The sequence below is a fragment of the Schistocerca gregaria genome, chromosome 3 (genome assembly GCF_023897955.1).
Source record: "Schistocerca gregaria isolate iqSchGreg1 chromosome 3, iqSchGreg1.2, whole genome shotgun sequence".
Taxonomy (NCBI): domain Eukaryota; kingdom Metazoa; phylum Arthropoda; class Insecta; order Orthoptera; family Acrididae; genus Schistocerca; species Schistocerca gregaria.
This window is the reverse complement of record NC_064922.1, coordinates 944,829,203-944,850,177: the sequence shown is the minus strand read 5'-3', so window position 1 is coordinate 944,850,177 and position 20,975 is coordinate 944,829,203. Positions and strand designations below refer to the sequence as shown.

Here is a 20,975-nt window from a genome sequence, read left to right as displayed (position 1 = left end):
CCATTTTGCACTTCTGTCTATCTCATTTTTGAGACATTTTTATTCCTTTCTGCCTGCTTCACTTACAGTATTTTTGTATTTTCTCCTTTCATCAGTTAAATTCAGTATCTCTTCTGTTACCCAAGGATTTCTACTAGCCCTCGTCTTTTTACCTACTTGATCCTCTGCTGCCTTCACTATTTCATTCCTCAAAGCTACCCATTCTTCTTCTACTTTATTTCTTTTCCCTATTCCTGTCAATTGTTCCCTTATGCTCTCCCTGGAACTCTGTACAACATTTTTGCAATTTCCTCAGTTTCAATCTACAGTTCATAACCAATAGATTGTGGTCAGGGTCCACATTTGCCTCTGGAAATGTCCTACAATTTAATACCTGGTTCCTAAATCTGTCTTACCATTATATAATCTATCTGATACCTTTTAGTGTCTCCAGGATTCTTACATGCATACAACCTTCTTTTATGATTCTTGAACCAAGTGTTAGCTACCAGGCAGCTTCCTCTTTCATTTTTTAGCCCCAATCCATATTCACCTATTATGTTTCCTTCTCTCCGTTTTCCTAGTGTCGAATTCCAGTCTCCCATGACTATTAAATTTTCTTCTCACTTCACTACCAGAGTAATTTCTTTTATCTCATCACACATTTCATCAATTTCTTTATCATCTGCAGAGCTAATTGGCTAATAAACTTGTACTACAGTAGTAGGCATGGGCTTCGTGTCTATCTTGGCCACAATAATGTGTTCAGTATGCAGTTTGTAGTAGCTTACCCGCACTCCTATTTTTTTGTTCATTATTAAACCTTCTCCTGCATTGAACCTATTTGATTTTGTATTTATAACCCTGTATTCACCTGACCAAAAGTCTTGTTCCTCCTGCCATCGAACGTCATTAATTCTCACTATATCTAACCTTAACCTATCCATTTCCCTTTTTGAATTTTCTAACCTACCTGCCCGATTAAGGGAACTGACATTCCACCCTCCAATCCATAGAACGCCAGTTTACTTTCTCCTGATAACGACGTCCTCCTGAGTAGTCCCCACCTGGAGATCCGGATGGGGGACTATTTTACCTCCGGAATATTTTACCCAAGAGGTCGCCATCATCATTTAATCATACAGTAAAGTTGCATGCCCTCGATAAATATTACTGCTGTAGTTTCCCCATGCTTTCAGCCGTTCGCAGTACCACAACACCAAGGCCGTTTTGGTTAGTCTTACAGGGCCCAATCAGTCAATCATCCTGACTGTTGCCCCTGCAACTACTGAAAAAGGCTGCTCCCCCTTTTAAGGAACCACACGGTTGTCTGTACTCTCAACAGATACTCCTCCATTGTGGTTGCACCTACGGTATGGCTATCTGTGTCGTTGAGGCACACAAGCATCCCCACCAATGGCAACAATGGCAAGATCCGTGGCTCATGAGGGGGGCGGGGTGGAATCACGGTATGCAGGGGTATTAGATGTGAACAACAGGACTGATTGTTGAAGGGGGCCTGAATGCTCGCTAGTTTGTACCATAAATAGTAAATCATGTTGTCATAATACGAGAGAAGGAAAGTTGCTACACACCATGCCACAGAGATTCTGAGTCACGATAGGCACAAGAAAAAGATTCACACAATCATCGCTTTCGGCCATTAAGGCCTTTGTCAGAAGTAGACTCACATACACACACGTACACACACACTCACGCAAGCGCAACTTGCATACCTGTCTGCAGTCTCAGAGAGCACAAAGTAAACTTGGCAGTGTAGTTTCAGTTCTCTGAGACTGCAGACGTGTGTGCAAGTTCCGCTTGCGTGAGTGTGTGTGTGTGCGTGTGTGTATGGGAGTCTACTTCTGACAATGGCCTTAATGGCCGAAAGCTATGACTGTATAAATCATTTTATTGTTCCTATCGCGACTCAGCATCTCCGCTATATGGTGAGTAGCAACTTTCCTTCTCTCGCATTGTTACATTCCATCCTGGATTTTCCATTGTTTGAAATCATGTTGTCATAATTTTAATGATCAAGGTCTGAATGTTTCAGGACAATGCGAGACCCCACACTGCAGTTCGCACCATAAACACTTTGAGAAATGTACGAATCCTTGAATGACTTGACCAGTCGTCTGATTTGTCACCTACAGGGAACGTCTCAGACACGATGGGAAGACGTATACTTCCAACGGGACTAGACAGCAACTTTTGTGACTGACCCACCATGTGTTTCAGGCATGGTAAGAGGTACCCCAAGGACACATTAGGAGGCTGCTTCCACAACATGATATACACAAGTGTGTCTTGGGACCCACGGGTATCACACCTCATACTGATGTTGTTAATTTACACCATTTCCGGAAGGAATAAAAGTTTAATCATTTAACAACTCGTCATGTGATGAACATCTCGACAGTCTCATATACATCGGAAGGGTGCTTCATGATGTAATATTTCCCTTCTAGGTCAGTATATGAAATACTTTTGTTTTCTCCGGTAATGTCTATTGGAACTTTTCTCAGACATGTGTCAGCATACTGAGTCATAAATTTCATGTCGTCCAGTAGATACCTACATCGGTGCAGAAGAAACGATGCTGCTCGCACTGCTAAGGAACTATTTGTCGTGGCGTGTTCGTCCATTATTATATTTCGGCTTCTGGTTAGGTGCTTGCGCAGCAACAAGTTTGAACTAGCTCCATCAACTCAATCACAATGGAAAGGCCATTTACTGCAGGCGTGTTCTTAAGCCGACCTGAAAAATATCGTGTACGAGGGCTGAAAAAAAAAAGAATCAAGGCTCATATTATAACTTTGTGTACTTAGAAAATACGTTCAGTTGCTTGTGGTTACCCAAGCTAGTACCCATCTCCGCCCACATACGTTGACATTTTCGCATGTGCCACTGTTCAAAACATTTGTGCATTTCACCGCGTATAGAGACAATTCAAGGTCAGAAAACAATCGCGTGTCAATATGACACTACAAAAAGTTCTTCAGTAGTATCAAGAATCTCTCTACTTGTCTGGATGTAATTATTTCGGGTATTTAGTTTTCCACTGTTTTCGCGTCACATGAGTACGCAGTGAGCTCCTCTTTTATGCCCTGCCGCGATTTCCTCCTTGTTACAGGGAAGGAGCCTTGTTCAGCAAGTGCCTGATGTACGACCAGAGTGATGTAACGGACTTCGGCGGCGGCAGGGAACCTGTGAAGTGCCAGCACGGCTGGGAGTACGACGATACGTGGTTCTCCCTGACGGTGACGTCACAGATGAACTGGGTCTGCGACAACCAGCAGTCCGTCAATGACGTCTTGTTCTACTCACAGATTATTGGAGTGGCCCTGGGGTTACTGTTAGGATACATAGGCGACATGTGCGTAACTATTTTTTTATGGCTGGTTTAATCCATCGTGAATCACTTAATAATTTTGATTAATTCACGAAAAGACAAACTGATTATTTTTAGTAAATAAGAAGTTGAGCTATTTTTAGAAGTTTTGATTGGTTTTTCAATAACGACAGATACGTGGTACATTCTTCACAAGTCGCTTCCGTTTCAATCACTATAAGGAGAGTACATTATCATTATCGTCGACGTCTTCCTACACGCACTACATTGCATTTCCGCATTGTGTCTTTTTCTGCAGGCACTGTGGTGAAGTCAGTTACTTGTTAATGCACCATGGATTTTTTTCATTAGCACTAGACATTTATGTTGATAAATAGAGAAGACCAAAAGATGATCTTATTTGTACATAGAAGCCAAAGCTACTTAAGGGTTTGGTTGCATAAGGATTTTACAGCGCTTTCTTGTGTCCACACACACACGCACACGCACACACACACACACACACACACACACACACACACAGAGCTGTCGATTACACTTTTCTATAATAAATACTAAGTTAAGCTCAAGAAGCTGAAAGTAGGTTAATATTATTGATCATTGACTTAAGATTTCAGATATGTCAGTACCATGTATTGCACTGTGACAGTATGTTGTAGAATCAGTTTTTTACTATCATATTACAGAACGCATATACAGGCACTTCAGTTGCACAAAATTTTGACAACTGACCACGGTTTTGGTTGAAGTAGGGCAATCTTCATCAGAATAGAAAGTTACATGGAGTACATGTAATCACACCATGGTTTAAAATGTCTGAGCAAAAATGCTCTCGCCAAACAGAAACCATGATGTGATTGCATGTATTCCATGTAACTTTTTTTTCTGATGAAGATTGCCCTGGTGCAATCGAAATCATGGTCAGTTGACAAAATTTTGTGCAACTGTAGTGGGTGTATGTAAGTCCTGTAATTAAATAGCTTATAGTTGCTGGATCACAGCCAACCAAATGTTTTGCTATTAGTTTTTCTACCAATCCATACTCTGTTGTATAAGGAAATATAATATATAGGATAATTATGCAAGATGTATTGGTAAATTTCTGGTTTTAGTTGTTCTCTTATTTGCCTTGGGCTGTCTATAACGCATATTTATTCCCAGTTTGAAAGGGTTATTTTGAATTTTCGATTCATTTTTTCCGGCTATATGTAGATAAAGATTGTTCATGTTCTGTAATCATAACCAGAACTTTAGGGCAGTACCAACTGACGATTTCTTAATGTGGATAAAAATTTGTTTCATGTGGTCCATTATGTTCTTATAACTAAATCCTTAAAACGTTTTTTATTGTATAACCAGGTACTGTTTTTGATTTTACTCTGATGTCCCTTGGATTAATGGAGTTTAAGAGACCAAACTACGAGGTTATCAGTCGCTCCATCGTATGTGTGTCAAGCCGGTTGGTTCCTCAGAGAGGAAGGACACAGAAGATAAATCGTGATGAACCCATTGTAACTGAGAATCAATAAAATTTAGAGATACAAGCAAGTAGAAGTGAGTGAGGTGTAGGTAGGAGAAAATGGGTGTATTGCTCGTCCCAGACAGCAGTTGGAGACCCCCAAAACATGTTATGTAATGGGAGATGCACCCTCTGCATGCGACTGGCTTTTACCCTCACTCCATTATCACAAGAGAAACTAGCAACACAGACAAGTTTATAAAACGTCAGGAAAGACGACAGCGATGACGAGATAGTAAACCAACGACATACGAGTAAAAGAGTAAGAACTTGAAATGTGCGAAGTCCAAAAGCCAGGCTGGGCCACCGATCAATGGCAGCCACATATCCCCTGGGTCGGAGAAGGCTACAGGGAATCCCTCCAACCACTCAAGAGACTGACGAGGCCATTATGCCCTCCCTCACAGAGTAGAAACCACCTTCACGACTAAAATTTAAAACCAGATCAGCGACTCTGACGTCATCCACTAGCACCAGAGGCAGTGTATCTACAACTTTAGGGTGTCACTGTGTGTGTGTGGGGGGGGGGGGGGGGGGGGGAGGGGGGCAGATTAGGGCATTCCAGTCGTCGCCTTTATTTCTGGCAGAATTTTAGAAGAAAGCAGGGCACACCAATCAGTGTTCAACTGGGGTGGGGAGTCGACCAAAGGCACCCCCAACTCCAAAGTCGTCATCCTGATACCTAACTTCGCCAAGAAATCAGCATGTTCGTTCACTGGGATCCCCGATGTGACCTGGTATCAAGACAAAGACGGTCGATCGTCCGTCTCGATTAATGTCAGAAAGGGGATATGAACAATCACGACCAGTGGTTGTGGAGGGCAGCATTGGTCAATAGCCTAATGACAAGGTTCCAGAGGCTTCAAATATTGCGATTACTAGCATATTTGTTGTTCATTTCAATTCAGATGATAATTTTAAACCTTTAAATTTATACTGTTGTTTCATAGTCCATGAAATTATCACCTAATTTTAATTTAACGGTGTTAATACGCTGCACACTCTCAGTGGGTGAGAGCCATATTACTGACCCAAAGGGCATGGGTTTAGCACCTGGTCAGTCCTACAATATTTATGTGATACTTTTCACTTTTGGGAGTAATTTTCATTTACAAAATACGCATAATTGCGCCGTGGTTCGAGGGTTCACATTGAGCTGTAGGTACCACTGCAGCTCACTGGGTAAGTCAGTTGTATGGCCAGAGGAAGGTAACATGGTATGTGAAAGTGGGTGTGACACTTATATGTGACCATGATTCGCTCGCTGTCACTGCGTTCGACAGATACATCTATCTACAACATTCTGTGGCTTTTAGCTAATGGACTACCGGGAATGACGAGTTTCATGCCGATAATTATAAACTGAGGTGATAAAAGTTATAGGATACCCCATAAAAACAATTCGGACATCCTTTCGCCCCGTGTAGTGGGGCATCTCGATATGGCATGGGTTCAACAAGTTGTTGGAAGTCTTCTGGAGCTGCACTGCCTCTGTAGACATCCATAACTGCCAAAGCGTTGCCAGTGAAGGATTCTGTACACGCAGTGACCTCTCGACTAAACCCCATAAATGTTCGATAGGATTCATGTTGGGCGACCTGGCTGTCCATATCAATCGCTCGAATTGTCCAGAATGTTCTACAAAGCAATCTCGAACAATTGTGGCCCACTTACATGGCTCATTGTCTTCTATAAAAATTCCATCTTTGTGTCCAAGTAGCCAAACATAACCATTTCCAGTTCAGCTGGATCAGCAGATCCTTTCTGTTCCATGCAGCCCACACCATTATGGAGTCACGAGTAGCTTGTTGACAACTGTGTCCACGGCCTCATGGGGTCTGCGTCCCATTCAAACCCTGCCATCAGCTCTTACCAAGTGAAATCGGGACTGTTTTCTGCAGTTGTCTAGGCTCCAACCAATGTATTCGCGGGCCCTGCTGCCATAGCCCAGTAACGCCATATTTCGCCGCACTGCCATGAGGGTTACGTTCGTCGTACATCCGACATTGATTTCTGTCGTCATTTGACACAGTGTTGCTTGTCTGTCAGCACTGACAACTCTACGCAAATACCGCTGCTCTCGGTTGTTAAGTGAAGGCCATCGAGCACTGCCTTGTCCTTGGTGAGAGGTAAGGTCTGAAATTTGGTATTCTAGGCACACTTTTGGCATTTTGGAGCTCAGAATATTGAATTCCCTAGCGATTTACGAAGTGCTATGTCTCATGGGTCTAGGCAGAATCATCATGCAGCGTTCAAAGTCTGTTAATTCCCGTTGTACGGCCATAATCCGTTCGGAAATCTTTTCACATGGATCACCCGAGTACAAATGACAGCTCCGGCGATGTACTGACCTCTCAGACGTTGTGTACGCCATATTATTTCCATATTTACATGTGCATATCGCTATCCCAATACTTTTGTCACCTCAGTGTAACGCTATTGGTTAATGACAAAAGATAAAGAAGAACGAGAAGTAGAGAGATAACCCATCACGGGTTGAACCTACACTGATGAGCCAACAGTTACAAACACCACCCACCACGAGGTTGAATGAAGCCTCGTGGCGATGCCGACACTAGAAGCTGTAACGAGAGTACAAAGGAGCTTCAGAAGATAAATTACGCATGTCGCCTCACAATAAGTCCATTGTGCAACAAGAGCGTCACATAGTCGGTAGAGCCACGAGGGATATCCGCGTGGTCTTAGGCGCCTTGCCACGGTTCGCGCATCTTTCCCCATCGGAGGTTCGAGTACGTACGATATAATATTTTTTAAACACAACGCGCAACTCACCGCCTTCTAATAAATAGCTTGCGTGGGCGTTGTTATTTAGAAAAGAAAATTGGCGTATTCTTACGCAAACTGTAATTATTAACATGGGTCTCAGGGGCTACTGGTTATTTATATACCAAACTAAACAAAGATTAACTGAGATATGATTTTCAATATTTCTAGTTGATTATTTGCAAGGTGAAACTGGAGAGAATCTCCTCTGGCGGCCAAAATGAAACATACTGAACTCATTCAGTACTGTCTTTAACTTTGAAATTAATGAAAGATCAAAATTGAGAAAATTCTCGCATTTACATTTAATAACATGAATTATCAGGGTAATGGCCGACTAAATCCTGCTATGGGAGATGAGCTCCCTGCACTACGAAGTTCTGTAAAAATATCGTTAATTATAATTAGTGGTTGCGCTCTTGAGAGGTGACAACTAAGTCCATAATACACTCTTTCAAAAATATAGATAAAACTTACGTTAATTGTCAAACAGCACTAAGATGGCGGTCTACCGCTGGACGAAACAAAACAGGAGAGCTGGTTCAATCAAAGCATTGTCTCTGATCTTCATGGCCTATATTACACAGAGATTATACTAAAAACTGTGCTTTGTTAATTACATCGATTTTTGTGTTTTGATAATTATAACTTAGGTTCTTTACTATTTGTTATGCATCGAGCAGACGTACTTAGTCTTTAGATAATTTATGTTTCACTCGTCTCGTAACAAAAACTTGTTTTCCCTTTCTCCAAATGTCCATTTATGTGACGTACCGTCACATGATGTCCTTAGCGTAAGATAGGTTGAGTTAGATTAAGTAGGGCCTAAGCCTAGGGACCGCTGACCTCAGTAGTTTGGTCCCATAGGAACTTACCACAAATTTCCAAAAAAACATTGTCAGTTGAGAGTTCTCGGTTTCCTGTAGACAGAATTGTGCTGCAGTACGGGTAACCGATGCATCACAGTGTACGATGGAACTGAAGCGACATCTAGAAATTTACTCCAAAGTTCAAGTACATGGAAGAGAACGAGTCTTGTGCACAAAAGGCCTAAATTGCATACAGATTCACTGTGAAATTCTGGCGCTATATGGAGCAGAAGCAATGTCTCACCCAGAAGCAAGGAAATGCCGCAAAAAATGTGACCAATACCGCACAGACATGACCGACGCTGACCGAAAAGTCCAGATCTTTCCATCTTCTCAGTAAGTTGAAAAGACGTCTGGGGTGGGGGGGGAGAAGGAGGGGGAAGGCAGATTTTTGAACTGAGAGAACTTTCACATAGTGATTCTTGAATGGCTGCAGGACCAAGGAGCGGCTTTCTATCGTCAAGGAACTCAACGATTGGTAAAATGTTTCGACGGTTGTTGTGCACAGATTTGGTAACTATGCGAAAAAATACTGTCATTTATCTCAGTCACTTCGAAGTGTAGTGCAGCATTCAACAAAAGCTACTTGACCTGCGGAAATAATGCGTGACTTACGTTTTCGAGTCCCCTCGTACTTACACTGACTTGAAAGAAGTCGTGGGCGTACGTCATGTACACATACAGATGGCGGTAGTATCACATAGACTGGGTTTAAAAGGTCAGAACATTGACGAAGCTGTCATTTGCACAGAGATGATAGAGTGAAATATCATCCGCTGTGATTATAGCCGCACGACGGGAAATAACATACTTTAAACGCGGAAGGGTAGTTGGAAATAGATGCATGGGTCATTCCATTATGGAAATCGTTAGGGATTAAAATATTCTGAGATACACAGCGCCAAGAGTGCGCTGGGAATGCCAAATTTCATGCATTACCTCTCACCAAGGACAACGCAGTGGCCGACGGCCTTCACTTAACGACCGAGAGCAGCGGTGTTTGCTTAGATCTGTCAATGCTGACAGACAAGCAACACTGCGTGAAATAATCGCAGAAATCAATGTAAGACGTCCGACGAGCGCAACCGTTGAGACAGTGCGGTGAAATTTGGCGTAGACGACTGACGCGAGTGCCTTTGTTAGCAACACGACATCGCCTTCAGTGGCTCTCATGAGGTGGTCACATCATCAGTTGGACCGTAGGCGACTGGGAAACCTTGGCCTGGTGAGATGAGTCCTGATCTCAGGTGGTAAATGGTGATGTTAGGGTCGAGTGTGAGCAGACCCAACGAAGCCACGCACCCAACTTGTCAACAATGCACTTTCCAAGATTGTGGTGGCTTCATATTTCTATGAGCTGTGTTTACGTGGAATGGACTGTGTCCTCTGATCGAATTGAACCAGCCATTGACTGGATATGGTTGTCTTCAGCTTCTTGGAGACTATTTGCAGCCTTTCATTTACTTCACGTTGCGATACAACGATGGCATTTTTACAGATTGCAATGACTGGGCCACAATTGTTCTCGATTGGTTTGAAGAACATTGGAGACAATTCGAGAGAGTTCTCCACCCAGATCGCCGGACATGAACCCCATGGAACTTTTATGGGACATAAACGTAAGGTCAGTTTGTGCACAAAATCCTACACCGGCAACACTTTCGCAGTTATGGATGTTAGGTCTGACATGATGTTAGGAGGGATCCCACTACACTTGTCACCTTTGACTCTCCTGTACCATTGCCCAGGAATAGAACATTCAAAGGTGCTCAAAGTGGTGACCCTGGACACTGATACACTGGTGCAGTCGTCGAATGAAAGAATTATTTACTGCTTCCAGTGTTGCCAGCTGAAGAGAATTACAAGCAAGCATGATACATTCCTGCATGTCCTCTGAAGTTGTTGGAATATCGCAATAGGCAACGTCTTAAATGCATCCCCAAAGAAAAAAGTCCAGAGGATTTAAATCAGGAGACCTAGCAGACCAAGCAACTGTTCCTCCTCGACCAATCCATCTGGCAGGATACCTTCGGTTCAGAACACGACGTGCACGCTAGGCATTATGTTCATCTGAGGAAGCTGGCACACACTGTGCCGTTTAGACTACCATTGACGAAATAAGGGTCAATAATTGTAGTACCGAGCATCCCACACCAGACGTTAACTCACCATCGATGCTGATGTTCCACCTGTCTAAGCCACCGTGAGTTGTCGCTGGACCAATAATGCATGTCTCTTGTGTTTACCTGTCCTTTGTTTGAGAAGGAACATTCATCGGTAAATAGAACATTGGAGAAGAAGTTCGGCTTGGCCAGGATTTGCTGCTGTGCCCACTGACAGAACTGTACATGATTCTGGAAATCATTCCCATGCAATTCTTGATGTAGGTGGGCATGGTAAGGATGGAACCGGTGACGTGTAAGAATACGATGTACACTGTTTTTAGGAATGCCAATCTCGTGTTCAAGCTGTCGTGTGCTCACATGTGGATTCATAGCAACGGAAGCGAGAAAAGTAACTTCGGCAGCTTCGTCTGTGCGAGTGCTACAACGATTGCGTTGTCGTGGGTTGAAACTTCCCATTTCCTGTAGCGTTGCAACAAGACGAGGAAACATGCATCGGGAAGGTCGTTTCTTTTCAGGATACCGCTCTGTACAGTTCACTGCCTGAGTTGCATTTTGCACACCTTCTACAACAACAAAAAAGACACAGCTGTCGATGGTGTTTGTAGGAAGGACAGCCTTTACTGTATGACTACTCTACACACCAGTATTTAAAAGGACTACACTACTGTACTAAATGTACCCTTACATAAGAAAACAGTATTGCAATTACTGTTCTGCTAACTTACATTCCCCACAGATGAGTAGCGTTTCTACCTTCTCTTCGTTGGTGTACATTCCACTCACACAACTCTCCAACCGACGATGGTTGACAGAATTATGGGTGTGCATTCTACTTATGTTTACGTTTGTCCACTATAAACGTCAGCACGTGAATGTGTTCCATTACCTCGAGTACCTGCACTAAGCGCTGGGAGCATGAACGCCAATGTTGTATTATGTGGTTAATAACGCTGTGTTTCAGTGAATGGTACTCTGTGATACATTTTTAAATAGGTCTTTAGGAAACGAAATGAATTGCCGAAAAAAAAACAGGGCGCCACTCAAAAAAGTCATACTGGTGTTCACATGTTTGTAAAAAACAAAACTATAACGAAGGCAATCGTGCTGATTGATGTCCCCCCTGACGACTAAAGCACATTTGCTTGAAACATTTTGTAATTTTCATTTGCACAAACAGTTATTTAGGGAGGCCAAGATATATGACACACACACACACACACACACACACACACACACACACACACATATATATATATATATATATATATATATATATATATATATATATATGTGTGTGTGTGTGTGTGTGTGTGTCTGTGTGTTCGCATTAGTACTGATATATTAGGGTTTCCAAGAACACGAAAAAATTCCCCCTCCTCACTCGAAAAAGTTTCACATTAGTTGACAAATAAAAAGAAAAGTATAACTTCACAACTGCATATTTACATTGTATGACAAAAAATTTTCACTTGTAATTCATATATAATTTACACACGTGGTGGTACATGAAGTTAGACACTGCTGTGTTTCTACCACTATCTGGTTTCTTTCATTATCCACTTGCCAGTCTCTCTCTTTCCTTTGTCAAAGGAAACTTTACTGTTGCGCGTGGGGTTTCCTTTGTTATTCTGGAAGATGACGAGAAAACTTTCTATCTACACTGGTGGCTGGTGTTGCTTCAAATGATCGAATGTCTGCTCACGCAGGTAACAAGTCTATACTAACTTCGTTTTACAAATTCCACTAGAGATATCTTCTGCTCGGTAACATCCTTGTACAAAATAAAACCAATCATACGCAACAGACATTAAGTGAACGTGAAAGAAAAGCTTTTTTACCACTTCATTGTTTTTCTGGAGAATGGGCAGTAGATGTGAAGCTGAATGACAGAGTCTACATTGGTATTGTCGAAGTTAGATTGCGATAATGTTTGGCTCTATTGTTCTTGCAAAATATTCTTTTGAACATACAGAATGTCTTTGGTGGTTGCCTGACGTTTTACAGAGAGTCAATGTATCTCACGTTGTTTAGCCATTTGAGTCTGGAATATATGCTTGTTTTATTTTTTTAAAAAAGGAAAAGAACTAAGTTACTTTGCTTTGAAGCTCCCTGGCAGGCCCTTTCTGTTCTTCACGAGAGTTCCCACAGGTAGTATCTTCTGATGTTTCTACAATGTGCAGTGCGGCCATGCAGTTATAGGCGCTACAGTCTGGAACCGAACGACCGCTACGGTCGCAGGTTCGAATCCTGTCTCGGGCATGGATGTGTGTGATGTCCTTAGGGTAGTTAGGTTTAATTAGTTCTAAGTGCTGATGACCTCGGACGTTAAGTCACATAGTGCTCAGAGCCATTTTGAACCTGCACATGATCATGGGACTTTAACTGCTAGCTGTATTGCACAGCACCTTGAGATGCAGGCTGAGCTGACTCTTGCTGACGCCAGGTACGGCCGGCGCCCCCAGCAGCTGCTGTGCCTGTCAGCCCACGTGGTCATCAGAGTGCTGGTCGTGCTGTCTCCACACGTGCTGCCGCTCTTCATCCTGGCAGTATCACTGGTGTCAGCTGCGGCTGGGCCTTTGAAAGAATCTGTCTTGTCTGTTGGTAAGTGTTGAAAAGATAGATTCAACTTTCACAACAATCTCACCAACAAGCCAATGCAGTGGAATATTAAACCAGTATTGTACTTTGTGAGGTCCGCCAGTTAAGCAGATTGCTTGCCATCTGCAACCAAACGATGTTGATGATAAATTTTGTTTGGTTGCGGATGACAAGCTACCTGTAATAAATAATACAAAAGTGGGACTGAAAAATCATGGACACCAAGTGTAAAAGTGATTATATTTGGAAATCAGACACTTAAAGTAGTAGATGAGTTTTGCTATTTAGGGAGCAAGATGATGGTCGAAGTACAGAGGATATAAAATGTAGATTGGAGATGGCAAGGAAAGCCTTTTTGAAGAAGAGAAATTTGTTAACCTCTAGTATAGATTTCAGTATCAGTAAGTCGTTTCTGAAAGTATTTCTATGGAGTGTAGCTGTGTATGGAATTGAAACATGGACGATCACAAGTTTAGACAAGAACAGAATAGCAGCTTTCAAAATAATGTGCTACACTAGGATGCTGAAGATTAGGTGGGTAGATCGTGTAACTAATGAGGAGGTACGGAATAGAATTGGGGAAAGAGCAATTTGTGGTACAACTTGACTAGAATAAGGGATCGGTTAATAGGACATGTTCTGATGCATCAAGGGATCACCAATTTAGTATTGGAACGCAGCGTGGAGGGTAGAAATTGTAGAGGGAGACCAAGAGATGAATACACTAAGCAGATTCAGAAGAATGTAGGTTGAAGAAGTTACTTGGAGATTAAGAAGCTTGCACAGGATGGATTAGCGTGGAGTGCTGCAACAAACCAGTCTCTGGACTGATGACAACATCAACAACACCATTCGTACTACAATGGAGTATAGAAAGAGGCTTGGCTTAGCAAACACTGTTCGTTTACAGTTTTAGGCTTTCATTAAAAGTTATATGTTGGGGAACCGTACATAGTGCTATGGTGTCTGTCCTGCAAGTGCACTATAGAATCTTCTCCGAAACATTTTTGAAGTGAAGTCTGTGTTATATTGAAAGCATTTGAGGATGATTTATCGTGTTTCAGGTTTGGAGCTGACTGATATCAAGCACCGCACTGCAGTCAACCGCTATGCCTGCTGCAGCATGGCCGTCGGAATGATGCTTGCTGGTCTGGTGTCTTGGGCGCTGCCCAATTGGAACTATTCCCTCTCGTTTGCTGCCCTCAGTTGTTTCATACTATTCTTCTTCTTTAGATAATGTACACAAAAGAAACGATACATGGGGATGTGGAAACATGCAATGAATATTCAGATTTTATGATTTTGAGATGAATGAACAAAGGACGAAGAAAATGTATAGCTTGTGTTTAGTCAGCGTGTCTTGTGCAAGAACAGAAATTCACCACAGATTATTTTTCAGCGAGAAGCATGTACAGTCGAAAGGTGTGATGCGAAGAACATAGCGAGCTACGTAGAGCTTTCGAGTGTCTCATATCACTGTACAGTCGAGTGGTGTGTGTGTCGTGGGACATTGCTCGCAATTAATCAAGAGCAGGGGCTGAAGATCTGTTGGTGTTCGGTATTCCCAGACTGCTCCTACATACGTCATCAGCCTTATAATGAGAGTTACATACATGTACTAGCCACGCTGCCATTCAGTGTACTTTGGCAGTTGAGCATTGGGTAGGAGGAATTAGTAAAGTCTGACTTAAACTCTGGTTTCAATTTCCTCCAGTCAAACTTAACACCAATGTAGCTAATTCTCACAGAAAATTTTTTGTGTGATGTGATTTATCTACACTGTTTGTGCTTATGTGTGTGTGTGTGTGTGTGTGTGTGTGTGTGTGTGTGTGTGTGTGTGTGCATATGGGAGGGGGTGCGGTCTGCTTGTTACAGAATTAACTTCCACTTACTAAACTCACAATTTCTCCAACCAATGCCTGAGAGTTTTCAATCCTGTCTGTAAGCTGAAATGATGTGATGTTTGTAAAATATTATAATGATGTACTTACGAGCTGGGTTTGAATTCCATCTAGACCAATTTCTTTCATAGGATGGATTACCTGATAGTTACCATGATACGCCTTGTTTTACGATACCATATGTTGGCAAACCTCGAACATCATATTTCTTGTACATATATTTGGCTACAGTATGTATAATCTTTCTTTGTTAGCAGATACTTACCATGAATAATTTTTATTACAATTACGATAGTTTTACAATTTGTACGACGACGTAATAAAAAAAGCATTAGAGCAGTGTTTTCTTTTCGGTACTACAGTGTTGTGTTTTATAATTAATCGCAGATATGTTGTTCAACTTTAAAAAATTTATTAAATTGATAATTTGTAGTCTTTGATTTAGTCTGCTCTGATGTACAACCGTTTCTGTTCTTTAAATAAAATTTGTACTGTTTGAACCTTTGTCAATATTTTTGCTTCAGGTACTTCCACAATATGCAGACGATTAGCCCTAACTTATGGTCTTTGGCGTTATGTATCTATTAAGTTATAAAAACACTCTTATTTCAGTTTTTCCGTTTTACTTCTCTCAAAGACAAGAACTGGATGTTTGGTGAAATACTCTGTTCATATAATTTAACTTCTTCACGTTCGCAAGATAAAATATTTATTTTTAGATTTTGCAGTATTATAAACTCAGTAACAATGTTCTGCTTTCGTGATGCACGTTAAGCTTTTGGGACGAAATATAAATGGTAACTGAATACTGTGAAAGTTTATTGGATGAGGAATTCCGTTTTATGAAGACACATTTGGAGTTTTGTTTTACCGAGACATGTTTCAACATTTTTTGTGCTATCTTCAGTGGATTACTTTATCTTCTTTCTTACATGAAGCTATTGAATGTTAATGCTGGTACACAATATACAACTTAGTATGGCAGCGAAAATACTGAAGAAGTTCGAAAAAATCGCAGAAAATTCCTGTGAAGTGACAAAAGTGGTAGAAATCTGCATGTTACCATACCAAAAAAAAGGAGACAAAAACATCAAAGCCATGAGAAGTTGCAGAGTGTGTAATGGCCCACTGCTACCAACATTAACATTCAATAGCTTCATGTGACAAACGAAATAAAGCAATCCTGAAGATATCACAAAAAGTGCTGAAACATGTCTGGGTAAAACAAAACTCAAAAGGGATCTTGCATTAGAAGGAATTCATCATCCAACTTTCTTAGCAAGCATGGGAATAAGAAGAACTGCAACACAAAAAGGTGCTCGAACAAGTTAAATTCATACAACTTTTTCTTACCTTTGTTTTTACATTTACATTAATAGTGGTCGAAAATTGTGTCTTCTAGCTGTCGTTGGTCTTCGGTAAATATGGTCGCTCTGGTTCCTGTCCTTTCGATATAAAATATAAAAATTAAAAATTTTGTAATTATTTCACAAATTTTAATGGGTAAAAACACTTTAATTGTAATTTGAAAGAAATATTGATCTTACAGACAGCAGCGTGACCGAAATGCTGTCGCACTATCTAGTACATATGGTTTCAAGTATCGTATGTCTGATGTAGGCGTGAGGCGCCTAGGCAACAGGTGTGAAAGTTATGTTTGATGGGCTAAAACTGCCCTGGAAGAATGTTCCGCCTGGTCCCAGAGGGTTGGGAATCTAGCTTCACTTACTGGTTCACTGTCCCATCAGATTAAACAGTTTGGTGGGCCGTGTCCAAGCCAGTGAGTGTCTGATTCGATTATGGGCCTCTGTGAGTATGTGTTTGTTCCACACGTCAATTCCGACTGGGGCGTTTACCGATAACGTTTCCAGTAGCAAAGGCATGCAGCGCTATGTTGAGTACTCTGCTTTTTATTGGCCTTGAGAGGTGCAGATTCCGATTTCTCGATTTCTCAAGTTCCGTTAGTTCTATTCCACTGTCTTGGTGGCCGTTTGTCGTTCGGTTCTGTCTATCGGTACAGCAGACAAAACATCTGATTATCTTAAACTGTCTGCGACGTTTTGTTAGCATATCAATCACTAGCGCGATGTGCATGTTCTTCTGATTGCTGAACACGATCGCTTCGAACCTATTATTATGCACACTGAGGAAAATTGTAGTAATTATCACACCAACAATCTGTCTATCATCACAGGACAAGAGTCACATTTAACAATTTTCATATGACATTTATAGATCATTTGTTAAATAATTCCTATGATACCTTAATGGGTTACTTAGACAACATAGAACAATCGTTTGTAAAAATGTAACACATATGTATAATACAATGTCCACTTCATTCTACAATACACTTTCTATAATACACATTCCTACAGGAAAATCTTACATTTAGATCTATGTGGCAATAGTAATAATTTTTCTTCTTCCTCATAGTGAGGGGGGACAACCAACTGGTTTTAACAACCGATTGTCCAGTCTACAATTTTTTGTTCAGTCGTTTTTCTTTCAGTCAAATGAAACAACCAATAATTGAATATAGTCTCTGCGACCATGTAAGATGTATCAGTGTTCTCACTCACTCTCAGTGTTTGAATTGTTTTACTTAATGTCAGACAGGCGACTGACAAGTATATGATGGTTACATCATCCATATTAATGTTTTCACTCAGTCTCTAGGTTTGAGAGATTTCATGTGCATACTCTTTCAGTCTTTTCGGTTATACATGAATCACAACTAATTTTGGCAACTTCTTTAGAGAAAAGTAGTGTAATTTATCTGAAGGAAAGCTGAAAAATTATATTTCTTAAAATGAAGCATTTTTAAAATTTAAGTATCCATTTACTTAAATATGCATTTTTCGTCCTTCTGGTATTAAATATGGATGTTTGGTGGGTTTTAATTGGTTAATGATTGGTGCTACAAGATAAATTTATGTTGAACTAAATGAACAATCACTTTTTTATTTAAATTTACTGAAACTCTATTTCCTCTGGTTTGCACCAATAACCAATCATCCTATTTTGGTACACGCTGAGGTGATGTGAACATAAAACATAAAATGTCAATTGCTGGAAGCTTTTGTGCGAGAAATATTTGTTAATTTTCTTTGTATTTCTTTTATTAATATAGATTCAGACTATGAATCATCTTTACAGAGACTTTAAATCTCACTGAGTTTGCCTTGAGGATCATTTTCTTATCAGTCATAAGGTTTATTCCATCCTCACACCAATTAGCATTTTCGAATTCTGAAACCAAACACAGAGTTCACTATTAAGAAAATGATTCTTCATAAACGTGGATGAAGAGCCAAACTAATAGTTAGTGAATGCACTCAATAAAAACCAGATGTCGAGAAGACAACAATGGTGATGACAAGTGATAAGAGTTGAGTCAACAATAAGGGTTAAATAGTGGAATAACAATCGAATGTTCACACTCAAAATGGAATGCATTGGTTTCTAACAACCAACTGAATCGATTCCTTTGATTCAGTTGTTCCCATCACTACGTCCTCATCTGAATATACATTTTATTGCTCAGGAACATCTACTCAGTTTTTCAGAGTTACAAAGATTCAAAGATTGAAGTGCACAGGAATAACGAAAGTTGTAAGGTGAATTGGAATATATATATATATATATATATATATATATATATATATATATATATATATGTGTGTGTGTGTGTGTTGTGTGTGTGTGTGTGTACATGTGTGTGTGTGTGTGTGTGTGTGTGTGTGTGTGTGTGTGTGTGTGTGTGTGTCTCATAATGGAACATTCGTTTCCCTATTAAGCTTAATTTGTTTCGAGTATGAACATACTAAAATACTAAAGAATATTGTGCATTATCGATAAATTATTGTTAAGCTCAAAATGTAACCATTTAAATGTCCGAATTTATAAGTAAAGTTTTCATTGTGTCTTTTCTTTGTATTAAGCTGACAGCTCTAATATTGTTGTAAAGCTGATAAGTGGACCAATATTCTACTACTACTACAACTACTACTGTGATTAGTACTTACAGGAGACTTGTACTTTTTCTGCGACAGTTGGTTCCCCGAGTCTCCACGATGGCTGGCGTGCAGGGGTCGTGAGCAGGAGGCGTTGGCCATTCTGCGTCGCATAGCAGCCACCAACGGCTCCACGGCGCCCCCGTTCGCCCTGCAGGTGATCCAGACCGTGGGTAACAGCAAGACAGACAGGAGGGGCTTCCTTGGCATCTTCTCCAGCTGGAACGTCTTCAGGAACACAGTAATCCTCATTGTTGCCAGGTGACTTACCAATCAATTTTCCAACTCGTCTTTGTTGTACTAGAACCTAGCAGCTTATGAGTGGTACACATTATCTGCAGCCTCTCCAAATTTCTAGTTCAAGGGGAAGGTGAAGGTGTCACGAAACTTGTGAAACCTTCCTAATATCCTTCCAGTCTATTCAGGACCAAAAATGACCAAAATTATGTTTTGTCACCATGTGACAACTTCTGACTACAGTGCTGCATGTCTGATGTTTTCTCCAGTACTGTGGCGGTCGTGGAGTTACCAATGCATTTTATTTATTGACTGATGCGTCCATACAGCAATAGAGTTAGCAATGCCATGGTGCAGCCACTGTCACATAGGCAGCGTGTGAAGGTGGCGTGCAGAAGCAGCACAACAGCAGCTGACAGCGATGTATGTGATGTGTCAGCTTATAACGTATCTATACTTTACTGTGCATGTAAGATTTCTATCGTGTCCACCCATTCGTCTAATGCAGGGTGCCTAGGAAGCTGTTTTCTCGGATACCTAGACATCAACTCAAGAAAATCTTATTAATGGAGTTTACTACATTAAATTAAATTGACAGTACTTAACTTTGCCTTTGTCACAAAGAGGTGCCGCAAGGTATTGGCGACACGTATATATATTGAAGGACATTGATTATTTGCAACTCCCATGCAAGAAATTTGTGTAGATCACAAGTCACGGCTAATCGTTTGGATCACGGCCCGCCTTCTAGTGAGGCTGTGGCTATGCAGAGTGGCGCTTATATTCTCTACATATAGGGGTTGCTCCTGTCACTGTGTCAGCCTAGTGAGCATGCTATGGCTGATGTCGTCTCACAGTCCTCTCTGCTGTATCATTCTAGACTGACGTGCTGTTGCTTGATGTTACACTCGATCAGTTTTAATTCTGACATATGCACATAAGATTCCACTGTTGGTGGAAACGAGGTATGAAATTCGATGATTAATGCTTATCGATTGAGTACAGACAGGTACAATCTGATTGCTATTGCAAGAGTATTTATTACTATGTAAACAATGATCTAAATGTAAAAAATGGTAATAAATAAAAATATCTTTGTAGTTAGCCATAACTTTAAATCCTATAGTATGGTTTGAATGAATTTAAATTGCAGAATAAAACGGTCGTCAGCACCAAAAATGTGCAAAATTTTAGTAAATGAGTGTAATGTCATTGAAATCACCTGAATATTGTGCGTCAAAGACTAAACATCAACTTGACAAAATCCACCCATGCTAGCTGACATGTGAAAAACAAGTGTGACATGAACACAAAAGATGTCAATTTGGAATGCAATGGTGTTAGTTACCATAGTGGTCACCAATAACAATCAATGACTAGTAAAATTTTACAAAAACTGTGCTATGTTTGAAACATTCCCTTTTTGAACTCACTGTTATTGGCTTGTGGATAATAGCCTAAGAGTTTAGAATAATCTGACTGTGTGCAACTGATAAAGGCTGATCAGTTAATATTTGAATGGGAGTTGTTTTGTATCAACTCTAACAAAGTTAACTAGGATGTCAGGCAGCAATAACTGGTACAAACTTTG

At 40.7% G+C, this 20,975-nt stretch overlaps 1 protein-coding gene across 1 annotated transcript in view; it reads left to right on the top strand.

Annotated features, from left to right (window-relative positions):
- LOC126355718 (solute carrier family 22 member 7-like) overlaps positions 1–19,412 on the top strand; it is a 46,804-nt gene extending 27,392 nt beyond the window's left edge. Inside the window, exons 3-6 of the mRNA XM_050006086.1 lie at positions 3,116–3,362; positions 13,035–13,233; positions 14,295–14,421; positions 19,187–19,412. Of these exons, the coding sequence (XP_049862043.1) occupies positions 3,116–3,362; positions 13,035–13,233; positions 14,295–14,421; positions 19,187–19,412 (799 nt within the window). The remainder of the gene's footprint in view (positions 1–3,115; positions 3,363–13,034; positions 13,234–14,294; positions 14,422–19,186) is intronic.
- The last annotated feature ends 1,563 nt before the right edge of the window (positions 19,413–20,975 follow it).